The 16612-nt window shown below is 39.2% G+C and overlaps 1 protein-coding gene across 3 annotated transcripts; it reads left to right on the plus strand.

Annotated features, from left to right (window-relative positions):
- The first annotated feature begins 1990 nt into the window (after window positions 1–1990).
- LOC120722107 (zinc finger protein 91-like) lies at window positions 1991–16555 on the plus strand. 3 transcript variants are annotated; one of them, XM_040012926.1, is made up of 5 exons: window positions 2015–2422; window positions 10822–10997; window positions 11082–11331; window positions 13491–14000; window positions 14190–16242. In XM_040012926.1, exons 1-5 carry the CDS (start codon window positions 2308–2310, stop codon window positions 15434–15436), a joined length of 2298 nt encoding a protein of 765 aa, XP_039868860.1. In that variant the 5' UTR covers window positions 2015–2307; the 3' UTR covers window positions 15437–16242. The 3 variants fall into 3 exon arrangements, with proteins under 3 accessions (XP_039868861.1, XP_039868860.1, XP_039868859.1); XM_040012925.1 differs by having other exon boundaries at window positions 2016–2422; window positions 10822–11331; XM_040012927.1 differs by lacking the exon at window positions 13491–14000 and having other exon boundaries at window positions 1991–2422; window positions 10822–11331; window positions 14190–16555.
- The last annotated feature ends 57 nt before the right edge of the window (window positions 16556–16612 follow it).

Below are 16612 nucleotides of genomic sequence, written 5' to 3' on the forward strand. Positions count from 1 at the left end.
AGAGCATGTCCGCGATGTGTCACATGAGCAATATTAGGCCTGAGGATGTTATTCAAATAAATTATAGATTGTGCTGACAAACGGTAACGTTCACACAGAAAATCATCAGGAAATGATAAAATGTCCGAACGCGCTCTAATCACTCTCTCCCGGCGGAGAGCTCTGCGGAGAATTTGGGCTTCAACATCTACTGGCTCTTCAAGGAAGGGGCACGCCATGTCTGACACTTCCTACAGTCAGGTTTCCGACAAAGAGGCGGAGAACGTCAGGGTTAGTTGAAGTAAACCTGCTAGGGGGCAGGTTAGCTTCACGGAGTGTGTCGTCATAGTAACTCACTCAGAATTAATCTAAACTCGCTTTGTGAAACCGAAAACCCAGAGTTTTCGTTAACTCAGGGTATACTTACTCAGTTTTTCCACTAAACCGGCTTCCTGAAACAGGGCCCAGGTGGTGGAGTTAAACTCAGTACCTTCTTGCTGTGAGGCAACTGTTTCAAACCACCTCACCACCATGCTGCCCTAAGCTTCAGTTCCACCAGTCAGTAGTGAAGTGCCAGAGTAAATGCCGTAAATAAACAAATGTATAAGAGCACTGGATAAACAGATTAAAAACCATACTGAGATGACATGATTAGTATGAGAATTAAAGAGATACTTTTAGTTTCTTATCAGCCATTCACATACTCTTGTTTAGTGGTGTGATTTTTGGGTGGTTGGACGGGGTTAGCGTCCAAGTTTGACAGTGTAATGAAATCTTCATATACCAAATACTTTTCTAGATTTTTTTTTTTTTAGAAGTTCAATCTGCCCACTTTCAAGCTTTTTCTTTTTACATTGAAATTGCAATTTTTGAACATAATTATATCTCAAAAACCATTAACAATTAAAAGCCTGAAAATTTCCGTGGTCTTTGGAGGCTCCTGAAGGGCAATGTGCATGCTTACAAAGTGGGTGTCAAAAATGAAAAGTATTTACCAAAATTACTCTCCCAAAGAACATCTAGAAACTTAACCATGCTTTGTTTATTTGGTGCAACTTGTCATATTTGCTTAATGCAGCATAAAAATTGAATGAAAATAGTATTTCCCTGTTTTTAGTGACATAGGAATGTAGTGTTAAAAATATTATAGATTATTTATTTTGCATTATTGTGAAATAAATTGAAAAAACTTCACAAACTGTCTTTTACAGTGTGACAGGGTTTTTTTTTTTGTATTTTTTTTGTATTAGTGTATACTCAAATATGGGACTTTACAGGACTGCTTCTTTTTTCACATTTTAACTACCCAGTATTCAGACATGAATATTATCTGTCCCAAATTATTGATGCTGATTCAGTTGTATGGTGCAAACAACTAGGCCACTTTAGGTTACCTGTTTGTGCAGACAACCATATTCCCCATGGTTAAATGCAGCTGTTTGGGTTTAAGTCCGACCCAAGGTCCTTTGGTGTGTTTCCAGTTTTCCTGTGCAATACTCTCCTATCAAATAAAGGCAAAAAAGCCATCCAAAAATAATTTTGAAGAGGATAACCACTTGTGATATCCATTTACTCTGACTAAGATTAAAGGAGAAAAAAAAGACTAGAACAAATTTCAGGCTTTTATACATGGTAGTCTTTGAGATATTCATTTTCAAACATTTGCTCAGATTTTAATGTGTGCAAAAAAGAGCTAAAAATGAATGGACTGGCTTTTTGAAATATCAATATATCAAAAATGTATTTGATACATGACCCTAAAATTTCACAGGTCACCGAATTAAACTTTAACCCTGTGTACTGTTGATCAATTAGTATAAGTAAATATATTTTATTCTCTAAGGTGTTTTTTTAAAAATCTTTTCAAATAGGTAACTAGTTCCAATCAACTGCAGTATATATGTAACTTTAGTTTTAGTGGAGAACAGCTCCTCCTCTTCTGCAACAAGTGGAAAAGTTTGTGAGGGCGTTTGTTTGTCAGAGTAATGCACCACTACCACCACTGGCGTCGCTGCAGGGTGATAACTTCGTGTTGAGGCAAATAAAAGAGAAGAAGAAGACACTTCCGCTGAGGGGAAGGATAGGCGCACTGCGCAGGTGTTCTGACTACAGCTCGCCTTTAGATGTACACCAACCGCATTATTAAAACGGTTAATGATACTTCTCCGTTATATTTTAGCGAACTAGACTTATATTACACACTGTTTTCACTCCCGTGGAGCTGACTGAGTGGTAAAAAATAATTTGTATTAAAAAAAAAAAAAAAAAAAAACAACGGTGGCGCTGTTAAGCTAACAAGCACTAGCGCCACCAAGCAGCCACGCCAAGATGGAGGGATCTGCTTCCTCGGCCAGCGTAGAGGACGGAGCTGAAAACAAACGCCATGCTGACGAAGGGACACCTGAAGAGAACGCCGGTTCATCGACTGAAGAAACCGCTGACAGTAAGCACCCATCAACAGGCCGTGACTTAAACATTTACGTTAACACAGCATCAGTGCGTTCCTGTGCATTGTCTTCCTGCACTCCATCAATAGGAAAATGTAAATATTTGACTTGAAGGCAGATTTAAAAAGTGCTCTTTTAACACCAGTAACAAATATAAAGTTACCAGTTCGAGTTAAAGGTTTCCCAGCATTTTCAGTGGGGCGTATTGAACAAACAGCGCCAGCCCTGGTCAAAGTTAATACTCAGCCATATGGATCGAAAATTATGTGACCGCTTTAATAATCTAGTCTTATGACATTGAATCAGGGCATTGCCAGAAGCAAATCTATGTATTGCCGGAAACATGCTTTCTCTGTAATCCTACTGAATAATATAAATGTTTGGCCAGGCCATAAATAGGGAAGTGCTCAATCTGCGGTATCTCCAGGTTCTCTTCCCCAATAATAATCTTTCCCTTGGTATTTATTTCATTTGCTTTAACAATCTGGCACTCTTAATAGAAGATTAACGTAAACGGATTTTAGATTTGGAACTAGTTTTAAATTAGACTTTTCTGATTATTGTTTTATCAGTACACAAACTTTAGCAATCAACGGAAGGAAGTTTTGTTTTCCTGAGCATGGTTGTGTAACGACTAAAGCATTGCTTGTGTTTTGTTTTAGATCAATAGGAAATATTTATTTAGACAGCAAACAATACTACTCATACAGTTTCTCTTGGCTGTTTCCACCCAAAGCATTTAGTATGCTTTTACGTGTATATGTAGGTGGAAGCAGAATATCTTCACTACTTTTACGCCTCGACTTCTTGCTGTTGAGACATCAGACTAAAGTTTCAGCAGGTCAGCAGGCAGATTGTCACTATTCCTTTGTATCCATAAGAAAAGCTTCAATAGGGACATGTTTTTAACACATAAGAAGCACTGCACTTTACAGAGTAACAGTTGTGGTTCACTGCTCTAAATTTCAGAAATATGCGTTAAAAATCTGTTTGGATTGAGTTTTGTTGAAAAACACAGCCTTTACTTATTAATTCTCTAAACGTTTAAATATGAGTTGACATTAAATGAGATTTTATTTAAACATGGTTGTCCACAGTGCGCAGGTGCTTTGCGGACATTTGGTAACCATTTACCATGTCTATTTATAAAAAAAAAAAAAAAAAAATGCAACTGTATTAAATAACAAAATAATTCATCTTCAAGGTATTTTAGCCCTAAGCAGTGTATTTGCACCTCAGTAATGACACTTTTTTGTTGTTGTTTTTTTAATAAGTGTTATTTTTCTCCTATCATTTCTTTGTTTTATATGGAAATTGTGCAGTTGTGTGATTATACTGTAAGCTCAAGTTACTTTAAAATAAAGACATGTTTGCGCCTCTGTTTTTTGTTTTGTTTTGTTTTTAAATTTCCTTTCTTTTTTCTTCTCTGAAAACAGGAGTGGCTTTGACCTCCTCTTTTCCCCTTTTCTATTTTTAGGGAGTGGGGTTTTCTGCTGTCAGCATTGTGGAGAAGGCTTCAGAGAGGAGGCAGCCTTCTTGAAGCATTTGCGTGAACATCCACAAGAAAGCATGTATTTGGACAAGCACATGGATGAGTTACATGATGGAGAAAAGGACAATGAAGCGCTTCACTTTTGTTCTTTATGCTCAGCCTCATTTATTGACCTGAGTGAATACCACTTGCATATGGAGAAGAACCATGATCAGATCTCTCAAAAAGAGACTGGTATCCGGATTAATGCTGCCATAGCAAAGCAACAAACTTATGAATGTCAGGACTGTGGGAAATCTTATGGTGTGATTGGACACTTTCTCAACCATCAGCGCTCACACAGACAACCCTCCAAATCAGTTTTTCATGACCTTCAGCATTTGAAAAAGAAGTCGTTTCAGTGCGAATCTTGTGGGAGAAATTATTCTCGTGCTTCAGCTCTTGATGCCCATCGTCGTTGTCATGAGGAAAAGTTGATTAAGCCCAGAAACAGGAGTTCAGGAGATGCAATTCCAGCTGGGGAGTCATTAGCAGAAACAAAAGCAGGTGAAAGTCAAACGGAGGATTATTCTGAAAAGGTTTTTACATGCTCATGTGGGAAAGCTTTTTCTGCCCTGATGCGACTTAAGACTCATCAGAGATTTAGCCGCAATAGTCAGTGCTCTCCTGAAGAAATGAAACAAAAGCCAAAGAAGAACTGCAACGAGTTTTACTGCAGCGAGTGTAAAAAGGGTTTCAGTGGCCATATTGCTCTCTTTAACCATCAGCGATGGCATGCCAATCATGCTGATAATTCTGCAAAAAGGTTCCCATGTGAGGAATGTGGAAAAGTGTTCATGACTCTTACATTCTACTACAGGCATCAGCGCACTGCACACAGTGACGAAACCCCAGCAAAGTCATTTCACCATCAGCTGTGCCAGCTACAGAAGAAGGCATTTGAATGTAAAGATTGTGGGCTAAAGTTCTCCAGGTCTTCGGCACTTCATTCTCATCAGCTTCATCACACAGATGTTTTTAGAGAAACTGAGAAGGAGGCCCAGATGTGTTCCTCTCTACCTCAAGACCAAATGGCAGAAAGCGGAAGACCAGAGATTGACTTGGAAACGTCTACAGAAGGAAAAGTGCAGCTGGACAGTTTGCCTCCGACCAACATGACTGAAGAGTTGTACATAGTTGAGACTGATGAAGACATGGAAAGTTATGAACCCTGGTGACTTTAACGTACAGGTGATCAGTGCAAGTGAGTCTGAGGATGAGCCACCCCAAGATCTGAATCCTGACCTGGAGCTGGTGTGTGAATCCGATCAGGAGGGAAGAGATGACGGTGATATTGTTTCCAAACCAGAAATGGACTTGAAAATTGTACAAATTGATTTTGAGCAGGCTGATGAGCCGATTGCACTGATAGCGAGGGAAGCTGAGAATAAATCAGCAGAAGACAGGTTTGATTGTCCAGAGTGTTATCGCTGGTTTTCTAGTTCTTCATCGCTGCGTGTTCACAGAATGTGGCATGGCGTTTATAAGAGAAGACAACAGGCACAAGGTCAGTCAGCGCCTTTTTACACATGTGACACTTGTGGTCATGAAGCAAGTAGCTTTGAGGCACACTGCCATCACATACAGACCCACGGTGGTCAGATGCCAAGCAGCGATGCATTTCAGGAGGTGGAGGGATTAGAGAAGAAAAATCTGACGTGCAGTGAATGCGGCAAAGTTTTCTCTCGTTTGTCTGCTTTGGTCTCTCATCAGTTGCATCATCCCAAAAGAAAACAGTTCCAGTGCCCAGATTGCACAATGTCTTATTTGCATGCAGCTAGCCTGTTTAACCATATGAAAACCTGCTCTGCACAAAAAAAGGAAAATATTTCAGTCAGTAAGAAAGAATACAATCCAAAGAAAACCCTACTGGGCCCAAAGATCTATCATTGTGAGCAGTGTGGAAAGGGTTTTTGGTCTTTAGGTGCTTTCTCACACCACAAGCAAAATCCGACAGAGTGTGCAGATTTGAGGCTGAGAAAAGGTGTCCCGGGATCCTCTGTTAATGGACACCAACGCTCTAGCATGAAGGTTGCATGTCCGGTGTGTGGCAGAAAATTTCGGCACAGAGGCATCATGACATTGCACATGCGAAAGCATGAAAATGGAAATCACAAATGCGAACTCTGCAACAGGTCATTTCGCCTTTTTTCCAGCCTCCTTAGACACCAGGTAGTGCATAATGACCAGTTGCTCCCACCACCCATCAAGTCTTTTCAGCATCAAGTTGAACAGCTGAAAAAGAACACCTACAGCTGTCCTGACTGTGGGAAGTTGTTTTCACGGGCCAAAGCACTGCAGTTTCATATGAAAAGCCATGGCTATGAGAGTGGGCATTCTCCATCATCATCGTGGTCCAGAGTCACACTGGAGGATCTACAGTGCGCTACATGCCTTGCACATTTCAACAGCAAGGTCTCTTTAAGGGTTCATCAGAAACTGTGCATTAAAAGAGACAATCAAGTCGTTGCAAATACAGAAAACGATGATGCTCTAAGATTGTGCGAAGGCAACGTGGATGCTAGCACATGGGAAAGCTCTGACCAGTCAAAGGTACGTACACCAGTAAAGAGTGAAATGGATGGCATGGAACCAGAGATGGAAAATGACACAGGTGAAGGAGAACTGGAAAACCCAACTGCATCCAATATGAAATACAAATGCAAAAAATGTGACAGAAGCTTTTCAGTAGTTGGGGCTTTAAATTTTCACAAAAGAATTCATGCTGAGGGCTACAGGTCTTTACCAAAATCCAAACTGGCCATTTCTACAATGTTAAAAAAACCTAAACAAGAAGAGCAAGGTAAAGGACTGTTTCACTGCTCTGAATGTGGGAGACGGTTCATGTCTAACTCAGCCCTGGGCTCCCACAAACGATGGCACAAAGAAAAGAAATCTTCGCGGTCCCTGCTAAAAGATGATGATTTGAAATCTCTTAACCACAAAACCGTAGATGGAACTTTTCAGTGCAAAAACTGTGGCAAACAGTTTTTTAATCACCGCGTTCTGCAGCGCCACCAGATGTTTAATCCACCATGTCAAAGCAAAGCTGTACCAGAGCCAGATTTGAGCAGCAACGAACCAGGCAAGACATTTGTGCAAGATTCACTTCCAGCCAAGAACAGTAAAACTTTAGAGACGGGAAACGAGGCGTTTGACCAGGCTCCAGAACAAGTCAAAATAAATTGCAGTGAGAGTGATGCCGTGTTACTGGCACTAAAGCCAAAACCTCACCAGTGTCCCCTCTGCTCGATGACCTTTACTAAAGCAAGAGGACTACGTGCTCACAAATGGCAGGCCCACGCAAAGAGCACAAAAGGCAAACGCAAAGCTGCTTTGCGTAGAAAAAAAGAGCCTGTTGCCTCAAGTAGTGAGATGAGGAAAACTGGAGATTCATCAGCAGCAGATAACACCAGTGTGATGTTAAAAAGTAGCACAGTTGACACAGATTGGATGAAAATCACATTGGATTCTCCTGTGAAATTGTGTCCAGACTCCAGGGAATGGGGCATTTCTGAAGGCGCCCCCAACTTTAAGAGAGTTTACCTGGATGTGAAGCAGGAGTCGAAACCGGATAATCAAACTCCTAGAGCTGCAGCTGAGGTTCCTCCACAAGTCAGCTGTGTATCGGAGAACACAGCCAAATGCTTCTTCAAGTGTGATAAGTGTGGGAAAGCTTTCCAAACGGAGGAACAATTAGGGACCCATAAGGCAAAGGCACAGAGTCGGCCTTACTCCTGTGCTCTGTGCTGCCAAGGCTTTTGGACTGAGAATCAGCTACATCAGCACCTTGCTTGGCACGACGAAGTCCGCTGCCGTCTGCCGAATGAAGTACGCTATAGACTGAGTGCTGCTATGACCTCAAAGCCTCTAAAACCCAATCCCCCCGCTGCTGACAACAGAGAAAAGTTTTTCCCATCTTCTAAAGTGATTCGGCCTACGCTCAACTCAGCGGGCCAGTCACAAAGTAGCCATAAGTGCCAACACTGTGGCAAAGCCTTTCTTTCACCGACCGAATTACAGAAACACAAAACGGAGCAGTGCAGCAGCAGTGACTCATACCATTGCTCCGTTTGCCCCAGGACCTTCCGTGAAATCCAAGACCTCATTGAGCATCACCAGGAATGTATCAGCGATTACAAAAGACAAAGCGATGCTCCTGCTGCTGTCTCTGCAGGAGATTCCAATGGCCTTACCTGCCTTGAATGTGGAACTACTTTTTGTCAAGAAACTGATTTGCACCAGCATTATATTGAACACACCCACAGAGTGAATTAAAGCAAAGAAACCTGAAAAGACCTGAAACAATGACTCTGTACATAGATGCTGGCTTTTCTGAAACTTCTAAAAATCTTTGTTAGAAAATTTCTTTTTTGCACCTTTTACTTCGGCTAAATAGTTCCTAATTTGTTCGTATAGTTTTTGAGATTCGTTGTACTTAAACATGTAACACTGGACTAGTATATGCTGAGCAGAACTGGCAGGTAAAATCGGTAACAGAGATCACTCTATCCCGTTATTAAGTTGATGTTAGTTCTATTTTGACCTGCACCACAAATCAAAACGGTGCTGAAAACCAGACAGCACCCGAAAGAGCTTCACTGTGCAAGAGGTAGCTTTAATGATCTGGCTGGTGGTGGTACAAATTTGAAAATACACAGTGTTGTTTTTTGGGGGGGGGAGCACTGATGTCATAGATCTCTTTTTTTTTTTTTTTTTTTTTTTTTTTTTTTTTTTTGCTGTTTTAAATTGACCTGTTGTGAATGTAAATTGAACTTGATTAATTTCTTTGGGGACCACTGTCTTTCATTTTCAGATAAATTTATGCATGTAAATTGCCCAGAGAAATGAAAAATGCTGTTGACACACTACTTGCAAAGTGTAGAAAGACATGCTAAACAATGTTGCGCCACACGCATGTGCTAATTTTGCTGCTGTTTTTGTTAAGAACTGATGTTTTGTTGAAGGATGATTGACGTTTTGCATATTTTACAGAAAGATAAAGAACCTGAAATTCAGCAATGCGTACTCTTTACATAACCTGGTAGAAAAAACAAAATTCTTGTCTAACATCACTTGGTCACTTCCATTATTATAAACTATACTACGTTCATTGTATGCTTTGTACAATGCATTATGCATTAACTGATTTATAAGCTCCTCTGTTGATTCTTTATAGTGTTATTTCTATTGTGTGATAAAATATTCATTACTTAAATTAGCAGTTATGTTCTTGTAGTATAGTTCTGAGTAGTTTGTTATATTTATTTGTTTTTTATTCCTAGAAGTCAAAGAAGTTGAAAATAAACGAACTTGTTTTTGCCATGATTAATGGTTGTGTGATTAATTCAGTCAGTCTGCATATTCTAGTCATGTCTGGGTTGTTAATATTGTTGTTTCCCATTTCACGATTACTTAGCTTATGAATATGCCAATATGCGGGTGACATAAATTGCTCTCGCATTACTACATTTCATATCTAGCATGTATTAAATAGAACACCTTGATGTGTCAAAGGAGCAAACTAAAAGTTTTTTAGGAGCAAACTAATAGTTTGCTACTAAAACAATGTACAAATAAGTAAAAGCATGTGTTGTTGATCATATTAGTTAAGGCTCTGCAGTGATATAGGTCCAGCTTCCTCCAATTTAAAGATGTTTGCAGTGCCTGCTGTAGCACTGATCAACAAACATTTTGTTCCTGGGATTCTTTCACCTGTACTTCCACTAATTTCACTTACTGACTCCAAATATGAGAGCTGTTTTCTTCTAGCTTCACCTTTTTTGTCGTTATGATGTTCCACTGATTCACTGGATAACAGGACTGGACAGAAATGGAGATGGATTTCAGTGTTTAAGACATCAGTGCACTAAAGGTGATTTCCTTGTTCCTGATGAACATGAACTGATGCTTTATATGATGAGTTCAAAAGGAAACGTAAACCAGCTGAATCAGCAGCATTCAAGCAGGTTGTTTCTTGGCAGTCACATAGCTGTTAATAGTGCTGAGCTTGTGGATAAACATGCTGAAAGTATATCAGATAATGAGTGCCAGAATGTCACTGAAGATGCACTTTCTACATTTTCTCCACCAGATCTGTGTGATGTCAGCGATAAGTGCCGCTAAAGATTTAATCAAAATATGAAAGTGATGAAAAACTGATATCAGGGAAAATTGAGTCAGAGCATGATGAGTGACCACTGTTGGTTCTTGCAAAGAGAAATGAATGTGCAGTAAAATCCAGTGCCTCAAACATCTCTGAGCACCCTGAGCATGCTTGTTTTTATTTTTAGCTAAATTGATAGAAATATGCTTAAATGCAACTCCAGTGTCGTCTTTAAGAAAAAAACACAAAAAACAATTTTGGTGGCAAATAGTTTAAATCCCAGATATAGTGTCAGTATATTGTTATTAAAAAATATTGAAATGGCAACGTGACTCTCAAAAACCTAATGTGTAGGTTTAAATCAGATTTCTTATCTAAAATCAGTGTAAAAAAAATTCTCAGTGGCAAACAAGAAAATATTTGAATACATCAGTGTAATCAGGAGGTGCTAAAAGATGTCTTTACTGTCAGTGCTTGGAAATCAGTATTTTTATGCTTAATTTTAGGTTGTTTTTTTGTTTTGTTTTTTTTTAATTTCCTATTTAAGTTTATTTGAGTTTTGGTTTTGGGGTTGTTTTTTTTTGTTTTTGTTTTGCACATTTTTTTGCTGACGTGATCACTTTCTAATCCCTGCTGAAACATAGAATAATTTATCTCAAACTGTCAAAATAAAATATTACTCAGACTTTCCATGTAAAACACAGGCTGCCATAATAATCTACATGGTAATTAAAATTTTCTCCTGTTGCTCTTTGCAGATAAAGAACTCAGTGTTGAATGTAAGGACTGTGGGCTGAAGTTCGCACAGCAGGAGCTCTACGAGACTCACCTGCACCAGCACGCCGTGGAAGACGAGGAAACTCCGATGGAAGAGGACAGGACAGCAGAAACAGTCTCTGAGAGAGCAGACGATGGAGAGAGCAGAGATGAAGATGTGAGAAATACACTTAGACAGGGTTACACCTGTGTGACCTGTGGAAAAAATTATAAATACCGGGTTTCGTTCCAAAAACACCAGCGTCTCCACAGGAAGAGGACCTCTAAAGGAGATAAAACAAATGCAAACATGCAAGAGGAGACGAGAAAAGAAGACAATGTGGAGAGAAGTGAAGTTGAAGGCCCAGGCGAGGATGCAATGACTGCAGAGCGTTACAGCTCTGCGGAGTCTGATTGTACAGAGCCTGTGTGTCACTCAAAGGTTTCCAAACTATCTGATGGGTCTGAATCAGAAGATGTACGATTGCAAACCAGAGGAGAGGTGGATGAGAGTGAGTCATAGCATGCGAACATGCACACACATAGATAAGTGGTAATAAGAGTGTTCGGATTCTGATCTTAGGTGATGACATGCCAGTTCTTCACACGTCTCCAAGCTGACCATCTCAAGTTTGCCTGAAAAATAATTCAAAGAGGGGAGTTATACTTATTAACAGGAAGTAAGCAAAATTCCAGGTCTCTACTGGCCTTAGTTTTCTTTGAAAGAAATTTGCTCGAAGTCCCTAAAATATTTGTTTTACTGACAGATCTGAAATGCTGTTGTTTTACAGGCAGGGAACTGAGATTTTATGTACAATTTTTCATACAAAAGGCTCAAAATATTCTTTAAAAGTGTCAATTTCAGGTGAAAAAAACACTGTTTCATCCAGCTATGACACTATTGCACCAAATCTAAATGAACTTGTTTGTAAATAACAAGTTCCTTTTAATATTACATCCAAAGTTTGTCATGATGATCGCTCTGATTTTCCTCAATATAAATTCTTTATATCCATGCTTAAATTTGGCAGCCAGAGTCTATAATACATTCTAAGATTTCCTGATTTAAGATTAAGAGTCTAAATTTCACATGGTGCTTTTTATTTACAAGGTGAGATAGCATGCTTACGAAATTTATTAGACCACAACCCAGTGTAAGGTTTATGCCACAGCTGCTGTAGATTAAGTTTTGGTAATTACCAAATCGAATTTTATTTGTCTGTAATGTGCAAGCTCTTTTATCAAAATTATATTTTTAATGCTATAATATAATTATTGCTCTACTCCATGTATTTTAAAATTGACTGCTTTACAAAAGAGCTGAGAAAAATATAAAGTATGTTATTATTTGGTTAAGATGGCAAATTACAGTCATTTACTTGTATTTGTGAACAGATGAGTTCTTTTTAGTGTTTGAATGATTAATTTCTGAGTTCTTAAATCTAGTGTGCAGCTGAAATTTGGGTGTAAAAATGCAGACCCCAGTTTATTTTCCTAATCTCTAAAGTTTTGGAGTTTTCTTGTTTCTATGACAAGTGATGTAATAAATGTAAGCACTGTAACTTTTGAGGCAGTTTGATAAATTGCATTTTCACATTTATATTAAATTATTGCTACGATAGAATTCTTAATCAAGAATCATCTCACCAGTGATGCTGAATCATTCGGCTATTAAACTAAACAGAAACCATAACTTCTCCACCACAGTGTTTATTTCTTTTGCAAGAACATAATACATAATCAGACTAAGTGAGTGCAACACATTCACTTACCTCAATTGTTTGTCTTCAGTGTTAATAAAACAAATGTTATTCAAAAGTGTTTCCAGTCACAAAATATGTAATTCTCAGGATTTTGATGTTGTTCTCCTTAAATACATATCTGTGTCCACAGGTGGAATCATGAACTTGTGTTTTTGTGTTGTAACGGCATTCAGCACACATCTGTTCTTTCTGTGCAGAAAAATCTACTTGCTGCATGATTCAGTTTAAATTCTTATAAAATGGGAAAATGAGCAAAAACATGATCTTAAATTTAACAGGAACTTTTGTGTGTCAGAAGCTGTAAATTAAAATCTGGTTTCTACAGGATTCCAGATCTGCTGTCAGAGGCTGGACATCCAACAATTTTAAGTACTTCAAGCATCTATCGCTGAATGTTAATTTGAGCTACACTCCTTCCTGAGGGTTTATATTTATAGAGCTGTGGTATCAAATATTTAAACATGTAAAGAACCTAGCTCAGATGACTTGACTGGATAGTGGGATATTAAAATAGGTCCTCAAAAATGATAGAAAAACATAACAAAAAACACCGACTTTTCTTCTCCTGAAATACTTAAGTGGAGTCCAACCTGTGCTATTTTTGTTTTGTTGTTTTTTTTATTGTTGTTTTTAAACTGCTAAAATTTTAACAGAGTAATGTTAAAAATTGTGCAAGTTTTCCACAGACTCTGGTCAGTTGGTTGCTTTACATCAGATGGAAACTTTGTGACTGAGCTGTCCTCCTGAATTTGAGAGAAACTTTCAGATGATGAAAAACAGAACGATCATTTGTCTAAAATAATTTATAAAATCATAACAGGTTTATTCTACTTCTTCATACTTACACTAAACATTTAATCCATGTCAATATTTTTTGTACTTAAATTTTCTCCTGTTGCTCTTTGCAGATAAAGAACTCAGTGTTGAATGTAAGGACTGTGGGCTGAAGTTCGCACAGCAGGAGCTCTACGAGACTCACCTGCACCAGCACGCCGTGGAAGACGAGGAAACTCCGATGGAAGAGGACAGGACAGCAGAAACAGTCTCTGAGAGAGCAGACGATGGAGAGAGCAGAGATGAAGATGTGAGAAATACACTTAGACAGGGTTACACCTGTGTGACCTGTGGAAAGAATTATAAATACCGGGTTTCGTTCCAAAAACACCAGCGTCTCCACAGGAAGAGGACCTCTAAAGGAGATAAAACAAATGCAAACATGCAAGAGGAGACGAGAAAAGAAGACAATGTGGAGAGAAGTGAAGTTGAAGGCCCAGGCGAGGATGCAATGACTGCAGAGCGAGACAGCTCTGTGGAGTCTGATTGTACAGAGCCTGTGTGTCACTCAAAGGTTTCCAAACTATCTGATGGGTCTGAATCAGAAGATGTACGATCGCAAACCAGAGGAGAGGTGGATGAGAGTGAGTCATAGCATGCGAACACATTTTATTATTATTATTATTATTATTATTATTATTATTATTATTAGTGTTTACTGCACCCTTGCTTAACAGCATGTCACCATGATACTACATGTTCACAATTTACACTAAACATTTAATCAGTACCAATACTTACTGTACTTAATAACTTTTTTTTTGCCTTTGTAGATGAGGAGCACAGAGTTGAATGTAAGGACTGTGGGCTGAAGTTCACACAGTGGGAAAACTACGAGACTCACCTGCACCAGCATGCTCTGGAAGAGGAGGAAGCAAAGATTGAAGACCACATGGTAGCAGAAATAGTGCCAGAGAGAGAAGATGCTGGAGAAAATGGAGATGAAAGCATGACTGGTAATACAGCTGAGTGTGATGAGAGCGATTCAGCCCAAACAGGGACCTCAGACCCGATTCAAAGCTTTGGAGTTTCCACTGCCTCAGTGAAGAATGCACCTAGAAAAGATTATGTTTGCTCGATCTGTGGAAAGATTTACGCGTACCTGGTTTCTTTCAAAAAACACCAACAGCTGCACGAAAACGAGTCCTCTGCATCAGCGAAACCTCCGGACGAGTCAATTTTGCGCCAGTACGAGTGTCCAGATTGTGGGATGCTATTCATCAGACGAACACGGCTAATCTCCCACCTGAGAGTTCACAGAGCAAGCATTTCATTAAAATCAGCCCCTCACAGATGTGATACTTGTAACAAGGACTTTGCTTCTGCGGGGCTGTGGTTGGCTCACGCTGAGCTACATAAACAGAATCCATTTTGGTGTTTGAGCTGCACACGCGGCTTTAGAGATGAAGCGTCACTAGACAAACACCTGCAAAATCACTATCACAGGCACGGGAGCATCCGCACGTCTGCACAACCCACAAGTCACTTCAGCAACCACGGCGGAGCTAAGCAGAGCTTCTCCAACCCCGGAAAGGTAATTTCGCATCAAAAACAGCATCATACCAACTCTGTGAACCTGGGAGGTTTGATTCAAAGAAGTGCTCTTCTCCCTTGTGTTGAAGAAGAGCCAGAAATGAATGCAGACTTAAAAGAACGACCAGAGGAGGAGGAAAGCACACAGAAAACAGGGCTACAAAGCCCATGTGAGAAGATCGAGGATCGTGACAGATCTGACAAGTCAGACTGTGGAGAACCGGTGTTTCACTTTAAGATTTTGAGGCAAGCTAGCTTGGCTGATCTATCTGACGAGTCCAAATCAGGAGACGTACAATCAAAAACAAGAAACGAGCCGGACGAGGCAGAGTCACAGGAAAGAAACGTGCACAGGGACCATAAGTACTGGGAATGGGAGTGCTTTGACTGTGATATGGGCTTTGATGATGTGGCAAAGCTGCACTCGCATTATATAAAACATGCAACTGGGGAGTTGCCTATACTGTGGGATAACACAGAGGGATGAGGTGTCACTGAAGCATTTGATTTCTCATCCCTGCTTCTGTTCAGATTTTTTTAAGGACGTCACACAGCTGCTACAAAAACACTTTTGCCCTTTTTTAAAACAATTTTTTTACTTATTCCTGATGAATTTATTTTTAAAAATCATGCGTTACAGTACCCTAACAACAAATATCTACACCAAGGAGGCCTATTTGAGGTATAGCCTCAATGTGCTATGAGATTAAACTTTTTAAGGCATATTTTCAGTACGTAAAATCCAAGAGTCTGAAACATTCTTGAATTAAACAGGTCAAAGAAAAAAGGAAAACTTGAGTACAGCTGTCCACTCTCTGTTCCTTTAATATTTTCCTTAAAAAAAAAAAAAAAAAAAAATCCTGGAGAATCCTTTCACTGCAGATGTTGACACGGAGAGGATTTTATGAATGTGCCAGTTGAGGACGTACAAGACATCTGTCTCTGAAATTAGACACACTGATCTTCATGTCTTCTTGCTCAGTTGTGCACCAGAGCCTGTCACTTCATTCTCTCCTCTCTCCAGAGTTTGTGAAAGGTCACAGGTCACTGTGAAATGTGGATTACACACTGTTGTAGGAAATCTTCAGTTTTCTGTCGGTTTCCCACATAAAAACTCTTGAACACTGTCTCACTCACTGCTGGGATATTTATTGAATTCCAGCCTTTCTGTCCATCCGACTTTTATCAAGTAAATGGACAATAGTCCTTCTCCCTCACCTCAATTATTCCAGTATCCAGAGGTGTGCACAGATATTTTGTGTGAGATATTTTCCAAATAAAAAGGCATATTCTTTTATAGAAGTTTCTGAAGTCTGTTTTTATTTTTGACATTTTAAATGTATAATTAAACTCAGACACACAACTAACCAAATCGACATGTGCTTTTTCTGATGTAGAAAGTGGAGATGTTTTTTTTTTTTCTTCTAGTGATTAATTAGGTTTATGACTTCAAAAACTTTGATTTTTTTTGTTACTAGTTGCTGAAAATGGGCATCTGGATGCCTAATCAGAAATTCCATCCAGATATTGTCAAATAAAGCATTTCTGATCACTTTAATTGTGCATAAAATGGCAACCTATAAAGGAAGAATGATAAACGACTTCACTGATTTTAGAGTAAGTGTATTAATCAGCACTAAGATAGATAGTTGGCCAGTCTGCA

This window comes from Simochromis diagramma, unplaced genomic scaffold (assembly GCF_900408965.1).
Source record: "Simochromis diagramma unplaced genomic scaffold, fSimDia1.1 OVJJ01000618.1, whole genome shotgun sequence".
In the NCBI taxonomy this organism is placed as follows: Eukaryota; Metazoa; Chordata; class Actinopteri; order Cichliformes; family Cichlidae; genus Simochromis; species Simochromis diagramma.

Coding starts and splice junctions, on each gene's coding strand:
- LOC120722107 (XM_040012925.1), top strand. CDS start 2,308: ATGGAGGGATCTGCTTCCTCGGCCAGCGTAGAGGACGGAGCTGAAAAC. Junction 2,423..10,821: donor GACTGAAGAAACCGCTGACA/GTAAGCACCCAT, acceptor TGCTCTTTGCAG/ATAAAGAACTCAGTGTTGAA. Junction 14,001..14,189: donor CAGAGGAGAGGTGGATGAGA/GTGAGTCATAGC, acceptor TTGCCTTTGTAG/ATGAGGAGCACAGAGTTGAA.